General features: G+C 42.3%; 1 protein-coding gene across 10 annotated transcripts in view; it reads left to right on the plus strand.

Annotated features, from left to right (window-relative positions):
* The window catches only part of LOC107263917, a 16,035-nt gene extending 7,062 nt beyond the window's left edge, over positions 1 to 8,973 (plus strand). For 4 of the 10 annotated variants that reach the window (XM_015731590.2, XM_015731591.2, XM_015731592.2 and 1 more), the window contains 12 exons: positions 1,338 to 1,606; positions 2,541 to 2,678; positions 4,029 to 4,093; positions 4,174 to 4,466; positions 4,532 to 5,863; positions 5,945 to 6,125; positions 6,232 to 6,362; positions 6,443 to 6,591; positions 6,828 to 7,007; positions 7,078 to 7,182; positions 7,249 to 7,449; positions 7,940 to 8,973. In XM_015731590.2, coding sequence (XP_015587076.1) covers positions 1,338 to 1,606; positions 2,541 to 2,678; positions 4,029 to 4,093; positions 4,174 to 4,466; positions 4,532 to 5,863; positions 5,945 to 6,125; positions 6,232 to 6,362; positions 6,443 to 6,591; positions 6,828 to 7,007; positions 7,078 to 7,182; positions 7,249 to 7,449; positions 7,940 to 8,101 — 3,206 coding nt within the window. In that variant the 3' untranslated portion in view covers positions 8,102 to 8,973. Of the gene's footprint in view, positions 1 to 146; positions 1,214 to 1,337; positions 1,607 to 2,540; positions 2,679 to 4,028; positions 4,094 to 4,173; positions 4,467 to 4,531; positions 5,864 to 5,944; positions 6,126 to 6,231; positions 6,363 to 6,442; positions 6,592 to 6,827; positions 7,008 to 7,077; positions 7,183 to 7,248; positions 7,450 to 7,939 lie in introns of those variants that run through there. The other 6 variants (XM_015731594.2, XM_025081361.1, XM_015731595.2 and 3 more) reach the window with 6 other exon arrangements.
* The last annotated feature ends 211 nt before the right edge of the window (positions 8,974 to 9,184 follow it).

The following is a 9,184-nucleotide window of genomic DNA, read 5'->3' on the forward strand; positions in this document are numbered from 1 at the left end:
TTTTTTTTTTTTTTTTTTTTTTTTTTGGAGAAAGTTTCTATCGGCAGAGACTAACTACGGTATCTAGTGATTTTTTTTTTTTAACTGCTTTTTGTTTCACCTGCTATTAATGGTCGGTGAAAAATATTATTGGCTTTAGGACTAAGCACATGGCGAAATCTAGTGAAATCGTTCGAACTTGAGAACGATCAAAACCACACCTTTCTACGGAGGAAGAGCCTCTATTTCGGACTTAGGGGGCTCTCACACCGTGACAGAGAGTCAGAGAGCGTGCAGTACTGGCGTTTGGTGTTCGCTCGACGCGTAGAGTGCGGTGTATGGACGCGGAATAAATTATCCGAGTGTCTCTCTGTGTATGCCTGGTGCCTATAATAATTGTTTTTCGTGGGGGGATGATGCCGGAAGCGAAGTCAGAATGGCGGAACCTCAGACGTTCACCCAATGGAAAGTTTAAGGCTTTTTCAGTACGGCTAAGAAACTCGCGAGGTGGGCAGTGATACTGAAAAATCGAACGTTGTGAATATTGTATAGTGACAGCAGCGACCGAAGCGAAATACAATAGCGAATGATAATTGAGATTTTTGTCCCTAGGTAATTCGCGTGGGGAATTTTTTTTTTCCCTAATAACCCAATAAGAATTACGGTTGGCAAGAGAGAGAAAATGAGATACTTAAAAATTATTTGAACTTTTTATTTTAGTGAAAAAAGAAAAGTGTAATTTTGGTGCTCTTATCGATTCATCGTAATTCTCAGTGTCAAAGTCGACGATCGACTGTGATTGGTTCTTTCACGAGTGTCACTATAAATATTCAAGCGGAGACCTTGAAGAGTTAAAAAAAAAAGTATCGAAACGTGCTCGCCTCGACAGTCGATTTAAACTCCCGCCAATTTCCACGTTCCCGGTTAAAGGAGTTGGCTGCGCAATGTGAGCATTGGTAGAAGAAGCAGTCTTAAAAATCATACGCAATCGCGAGGAAGCCATTTTCGTATGGTAAACATAAAGAAATATTAATCGCGAGCGACGATCGCAGCGAAAATAAATCAATCGGTCGATCACGCGTCCATCGAATTATTCTAATCCCTAGCACACTCACGCGAGTTTCGTTCGTTCAATGAAAACAGCCTTGAGACATGGTCAGCCAATACGCGATGGCCACCACGGTTCGTAAAGTTAAACAGGAAAGTCGTCTGAGACGGCAAAATCAAAATCAAGGTAAACCACCGAATTTTCGCATGCAGTTTTTAATGCGCGACAAAGATACGAGAAAAGTGGATTAATTTGAGAAATGAAAAATAAAAGAGAAAAGAAAAGTATGAAAGACATATCATTCTTTCAGATGAGGAAGGACCATACAAACCGGTACCCCCGCCCAAGCCGGTGCAGAATAATCAGAAGAGTCAAAATTATCAGAGTCTATCGAACGACCAGCAGCCGCTGGCGCAGACGAGCACACTGAGCGCAGCCCGTTCGTCAGGGCAGGAGAGCCTCGTGCATAATACTGGGCAAAGCCCGGAGTACAGGATGCCACCGTTATACGGCGAGGATCAGAACCCAAGTCAGATTCAACAATCCGCCAACTTGCAGACACACAGCAGTAAATTTCCGGTGCGTAAACACGTCCTGGACTCTGCGCGAGGCTAGTTACAGCGAATGGGGTATATAGAGTCTGTACGCGATAACATCACACATTTGCAACCCAAGCGTACAGAGTTACGTGTATATGTATCGGTCGACAGGGAAACCGGAAGTATCCTCTGACGTTTACTTTTTTTTTTCCTGCTTCTCGAACCGGAAACGGCCATTGGGATCGGTGAAATCTTTGGTAACAGTTCATTGTACGCAACTTGTTGCTCTTGGGAAGATTCTCAGAGCTCGGGTTTACTTCGCGTGCACGGGGGCACCGAGAGACAAGGATAAAGACAAAGGGGAGACGGACGCGTGTACCGTTTGTTCTGCTGCACCGGAAACTATTTTTTTTTTTTCCTTTCTTGGTTTCGGATATCACTTTTATTTACGCGCACTCCTTTTTATGATAATTCTTTTAGCGGATTTCGCACCTACGTACCAACTGTCACGCGGGATTCGAATTATTCGGTTGGTTTTGATGGATGATCTTTGTGAGGGGTGGAGCGGGGGTCGCAGGGCAGGGAAGCGCCATTGTTAAGATAGATTGGTATTTAATTTTTGATAAGGCACTTTTTGACTGCTTATATGGTATAACGGTACTGGGCAAAGGTGAAATTTTTTAATTACATTTTCTCCAGCATATAGGACACTAAGGTTCCTAAAGCAGTACGCGAGCGCGCGTTACTTTCTTGCTGTGACTGAGTTATAACTTTTCGAGCTTCTTTTTTTTATATCTATTTATTAAAATAACCTCTTGAATTATGGATACGGTGATACGTAATTGTGAGGAGACAGATTTTTTTTTTGGCACCGTATACGAGAATTCTAATTAAGTCATCAGACCGAAATTTAATGGGATTTGGTGGGCAAAAAAAGGTTTTGATGTGTCTTAATTTCATAATTTTTTCGACAGATCGAACGCGAGGTGGTCCTATCGTCCAGTGATAAGAATTCAAAAATCCCGATACTGCACGAGTACAAACAAAGGACTTCAGGGAGGGTAGCCATTGCGCCCGATGCCCCGGTTAAGCAGCAAGCCTGGGTACAGGAGGTGTGTAAGAAAAATCGTATGATATTGAGTACGATGATATTTAAAAAAAAAATATGAAATTAGGTAAACGTAAAATTTTCACTACGTCACCCAATTTTTTTCTTCTTTATAACCTTAATATATAATGTCCGCGCATAACTTTGACCGCCATACAATTTTAGGCGACGTTCTCCAACTGCTTCGGGAGGCACCGACAAGCGTCCACTTACTCACAGAATGAGATTCTCTAACGGTTCCTACGGTTGGCTATTGGTGAACCAGCTTACTATACGTTTACTACGACAAAGCGGGATTTTGCGTCGCTGCATGATTCATAACAGACATATACTATATAGCTATAGTGAATGCATGGTCATTGACACTGGTCTATATCCAGATCTAATCGTTTAAGCTATAGTAATATATTCGGAGTGTAACTTGTGGATCTCACGATCAGTCAAACGTGATATCGGACAATGGTAAAGTGTTAAGAGAAAACTGAATTAAAATTAGTATTAAGACATGTAAAGCCTCCGTTGACTGTAATGCAAGGTTTGAGTAAGGGACGTGGTGGGTGAATTTTGGAATTTTTTTATTTTCAAATTGCTCCGCTGCAGACATTTTTGTAAACGGTAGAGGCTGTATGAAAAAATTGCTTTACTAAGGAATAGAGAAAAATTGATAGTGCGGTCGAAGGGTAAAAAAATAATTTGTCAACTTTCCTATGGTCAGAACTAACGTTGGTGGACGTAAGTCAGAAAATCTTTTTCCGTATGCATGCTGCGTGGTTAGGGCCTAGCGAGACTCGTTCGCCATGTTGTTATTCAGAGAGCATCGCTTCCTAAGAAGCAGAGGATTTCAGTCTGACAACTTTGAAATTCTCCGAGTGGCTTACACGTCTGACGCGTCAGGCCGTTATTCGTATCCTGAAGATCGTTTGAGGGAGATTTTGTAAAGCGTGTGGAGCCGATAGAGACACAGAGAATAAAGGACGGATTGACAGCTATCTTTATTTTGCCTATTGGCTCCGCATTGTGGTCTCTGACTCGTGCGTTGTTTTTGGTGGATTTTTTTGTCACGAATTTTAAAATATTAAGACATAATTTTTATTTATAAAGACAGACCAGCTGTTAAGCATCCATATTATTTATATCCGTTTATACAGCTGCGAACGAGGCCCATCTTGATATTTTATGTGATTTCATGGAATCGTGTTGTAATTTGAAATTCAATGAGTATGAAGTCTTTGTTGGGATTGGTCCGTTAGGTGCGCCGGATAGAGCAGCATCGCGTGGCATTGGATAATAAGATTAATGGTGACCGTTAAAGTATCCTTGAAGTGCATTGGTAAAGTTGTGTATTTTGTTTCAGGGTAATCAGTTGCAAGAGTTGAGGCAAGAGGTGCAGAGAGGACTACAGTCGCAGGAGAATTACTCGTGAGTCTCTCGGCTAAGAGTGAATTTTGTTGGTTTATGACTTTTTTGTTGTTTTTGACATTGAATGATAATTTGTCTAGGACCACGGCGACTGGAGCTGTACCAAGAACGTCTAAGATCGAGGAGGAAAGAACAAAGTCCTTATCCAGGACTTATCACACTATTAAAGATATGATATCAAGTAGATTTGGACCAAATCGAAAGGACGTTGATGCCGAGCCAGAAGCCAGCTTGAATAACGTGGCGGAAGAGCTGAGAAAATCAAGTAGAAGTATCAACGAGGAGGAAGCAAAGAAGAAGGAAGGTATTTATGGGAAGCCCAGGGCTCAGGATCCTCCAGTAAATATGCAGCAATATCCAAAAAATTCATACGGTGAGTATAAAGGAAGATTTGAGAAGAAAAAAGAGAGAGGGGATCCAATGGGAACCGGATTTCAGGTCAGTATGGTCATTCTTATGGGTATCAAACTGGACAGCAGAGTGTACCACTTCCTGGACAGTTGCAAGCTGGACCTCCGATCCAGCCTAGCTTACCAGGTCAAAGTGCGCAGCTTCACGTGAGTCACCACACGCCAGCCGGTGTTCAAACAGTTCATCAGACTCAGATTGGTTCATTTCCACAAACGCCGGGAGGTCAGCAGGTGCAGAGCGTGAACCGTGAATACGTTGTACCTGGGCCAGGTGCAGTTAGCAGTTCGTCGCTGCATCAAGGACTGCATCAAACTGTGGCAGGTGCCAAACACGGATTGTCCATGCAGTCGCAAGCTCAGCAACAAGTCTACCAGAGTCCGCAGCAGCTGCTTCATCAGAATCAACTTCATCAGAGTCCAAGATTTGCTCAGCAACACGCTCAGAATATGCATCAGCGGCAGATAATTCAGCAAATGCATCAGCAGCAGATCCAGGCTGGTCAGCAGACGCCGCAAGCTGGCCTTAGAACTGGGCAACAGTTCACCAGTGGCTATCAACAGTATCAAGCGCGACAGCCAATTTCTAGATCTCAAATAGATTTGCCAAGCACGTCCAGACAAACTACGGATGTGAGGATACAGAGCCAAGAGGTCTATTATCACTATAGTCAGGGAAGACCTCGTTATGGGATTCCGCAAGTCTATATGAAGACAGAAAGCAATCAGGATGTCGAGTTTCAGAGGAGAAACTCTGCCAAGAGGATCGAGAAGGCCGCTTCGCAGCCTCAACTCAATTACGAGGATGAAAGACCAGTTGGCGCTGATAAGAGCGATCTTCTTGATAAGGAGAAGTACGAGATCACTGTTGAAGATCGGCAGGCCGAGTTCGCCAGGAACGGATCTCAGAGGAAGGAGGAGTACAGGCCGGAAACGAGTTTTGGAATACGCAGGGAGGAATTGCGTGCCTCCAAGAGGGATCAGGATTACGTCGAGGAGTCTAAGGATTCCAGTGCCGTCCAGAAGAGGGTCGAGGAGCTGCAGAAGAGAGGAGAAACGTCGTACAGTCCAAAGCTGTCTAAGGAATCGTTGGATAATGACATTGTCAGAAATACGACACATAACACCTCCAAACGAATCGATGATAAAAGACCGGAAGCTGTCAAAGAGAATCCTATTAAGGGTGATACCAGGAGGGATGACTTGGACCAAGGAATGAGTCGACTGAAAATCCAGAATCAAGGATCTGGATCAGATTATGACAAAGCCGGGCAGAGCTCATCAAATGTGGATTCGGGTCGAGGATCTGCTGTGTATTCCAGTGGAAGACGACCACCCCCTGAAGATCAAGGTCTTCCTCAAGGTTTGGATACTTTTCAATAAATAAGGTAACACTTTTTGCTGTGCTTACTGATCAACTGAATTATTTTTTTTTCTAACACAGGACAAGATTCCGAATGGGTTGATATTGTAGAATCTGAATTGAGAAGTATTCTGGAACCTAGGGATGTACCTGCCATGGCGCATTCTACACTCTCTGAAAGTGTTTCCTCCGTTACGCCACCCTTGCCACCGTTATCGCCGCACGGCAGTCCACGTACACCTAGAAATCGATACACAGCCAGGTAAGGGTCCATACGAGCTCCTTGTCCCATATTTAAATGCAGTAATACTTCCCATTTGTCCGTCCATAATACATTTTTCAATTCGATTTTCCGATATTTTCTGCAGTTTACCGTACGGCACAAAACCTAACTACAGCGACTACGGCAAGGGAACTGATAAGAGAAGCTTCCCAAGTACTTCAAAGCATCGCGGTGCTTCTACGACAAAGAAGGAAGCAGCTAAGAAGTTCTCTCATCGTGAGTACCAGTGGGATTTCTTTTTCCTCTCAAATCGCATTGGTTACGTCATAGCTTTTTTATTTTTACTTTTTCTCCAGTCTTTGGCGTTGAGGCTGCAGACTTGACCTCCACTACGACAGGGCTTGACCTGGATTCTATGTTAGATAGAAGTGACTCGGATCTCAGTACCAATGACGCAAGAACCATTAGAAAACAATTGGAAGGTCTTGAGAGCATGTACAGTGAGGTAAATAAGATCGAATGAGATTTCATGTTTAACCACTTAATCAGGGATCACGTCTCTCAGACGTTCAGCTGTCTGTGACCCAGAATTGTTTTACACGCTTGGAAGGCGTAAGCGGTCCGCTGACTTTGGTCTAAAAATAATTTACCGCGAGACAGTTCGAGCTCGCTAAATTAAATGCCAGGTTAAGTGGTTAAGGTAGCTGAATATGGATTGGACTGTTTAAATATTCTGAATAGGTATTAAAACTCCTGGGAGGAAGTGTTAAAAAGAGACGGAAGGCGCGAGGACTGGCAAGTTATGGATCGGTATCGTCCTTACCAACATCTTCGGTATCGTCGAGGCCTGTCACGAGGCATCATGATAAAAGAAGGTCTCACATAATCGACGACAGGATGAAGAAAGCCAAAGACATCAAGGTAATATTGAATCTTATTTTTTAAATTCTTCTCTCTCTTGACGATTTTACATTCTATTTTTTTTTTCCAGAGCATCAACAAAAGGTTCCAGAGATTGGAGTCCCACGTAGTTACTCTGGCCAGGTCGGTCGCTCATCTCAGTTCAGAGATGCGAACCCAGCATCTTATGATACAGGTACGTTTTGCTTGGATGAACGTGAATAGGAATGGTCTTTAATACAGTAAGGGACGATTCGAATAGGAAATGGAGAATATACGGGGCGAAATCGCCGCCCTGAGGACGCAGACAAGCATGGCGATGGTGAGGTCACAGTCGCAACCCCTTATCAAAGATTCGGAGTTGCCTGCCCTCTCGAATCCCTCAAGGGTAAAAAAGCTGACCAAGTTTTTTGGTACGGAACCACCGCTCATCAGGCTCTTCCTCCGGGAACTTGGGTATGAGGTAACTGTCCTTGTCGTCATTCCGAATAAGCAAATACATTTTCCTATAGAGGATTGTCTAGCTCTAACGTGAAACTTAACCGAGAATTTAACAATAAATTCCTGTGGCATAAAAATTAAAGTCAATCAAAAATGGCCTCATAATGCAATTTATTGGACAAAGGGGGTTCCCTATTGATTTTGTGCCATCACTATGCGTGTCTTTCTCTTATCCACATGAATGCCCATAAGACCGTCTCTCTCGCACTCGCAAAAGGTATAGGAAATTGAAAAATTTTAAGCGAAATTCTTTGGTTTTACAAAGGATGACTTATTCTTTTTTTTTTCCCATGAGATGGCGCTTAACGAAAGTGATTACATAAAATCCGTCAAATTTAATTCGTATGTTTAACATTGACTAAGGCTGTACACCTTACTGTATACATAAGGCTGTCCACCGTGAAGCAACTACACATAACCCTTTGTAATGCCTCTGGGAAATATCTTTACAGAAGTACGCAAATGCATTCGAGAAGGAGAAAGTCGGCATGGTCGAGTTGCCTTATTTGAGCGAGGAGAGGTTGCAGAAGATGGGCGTTCCCTTGGGACCGAGACTAAGAATCCTCCAGGAGGCAAGGATATCCGTGTGCAAGGATCCCGTTTACGTCGTATAAAATGACAAATTTACTTTGACCCTCCGTAAGCCGTGAATCGTACGGATTTCTCGGTTTGGCACGAGAGAGGAGGAAAAAGAAAAAAACATTATACAGTATTATATTTTATAAAAAAGAGAAAGAGATAAATTCTCGTCAAAGGAGTAAAACAAAAGACGTCGATAGTTTTAATGGAAACAAAAAAAAAACGGTTAACCAGCGTCTTCCTTCTGTGCCGTTAAATTTTCTCGAATCCCAATCAAAATACAAAGTAGGATCTATGGCGGCCTTTAAGACTTTATTAAGGTACTATGTGTAGTTCTAAGTAAGATAATTATTTCCGATAAGATTTCGATTATTTATAATGAAACTCAGTGAGTCGGCATGACTCAGGCAGCTGTAACTGTATTCCTTGCGAGTGAAACTCATCGAGGAGTGCAAGAGGTGGTGCAAAATATTTTTGCCAAAGAGACGCAGGATTTTTTTTTTTAATTATACACGAATACGTGGGGATTTCTTTTTTCCTTGGTATGTATAACGTCGTACGAGAAACGTTTTTCTTTCGGTGAAAATTTATACGACGGACAATTACCAATTTATTCGAGTAGAGGAAAAAGAAAAGGAAAATAAGAAAATCATAAAATACGTCAAAACGTATCTCGTACCTTACTCTGGGACCTTCTGCAATTTTTATACCCAAGATACACTAATTACTCGGTGCTGCTCGTACTAGTATGTAATTCGTAGGACGAACAATGCTATGAGATTTCGTGTAAGGTCCGTTTTATCGACGTTAAGAATTTGTACAGTTATTAACTATTCTATTATTATTATTATTATCTTGTTAATTCTTATATTTAATAAACACACTTCGGGACACCCACCCGTTTCAATAATTTCGTTTTATTTGCTTTCGCAAATGAAACGCTGATAGCAAATGATGACAGGACATAATTTTAATCACTTTTCAGAATTCCACGGAGTCGTAATATCTCATTAGCTGTGTGAAACTTCGTTTCTTAAGGTTTCCGTCGCTCTGAGATCTTACTGAATGTATCGCATTGAATTGAATAATTTGTCTTACTCGTAATACTGAGCACACAG

Source organism: Cephus cinctus, unplaced genomic scaffold, assembly GCF_000341935.2.
Source record: "Cephus cinctus unplaced genomic scaffold, Ccin1 Ccin1_scaffold0168, whole genome shotgun sequence".
Classification (NCBI taxonomy): domain Eukaryota; kingdom Metazoa; phylum Arthropoda; class Insecta; order Hymenoptera; family Cephidae; genus Cephus; species Cephus cinctus.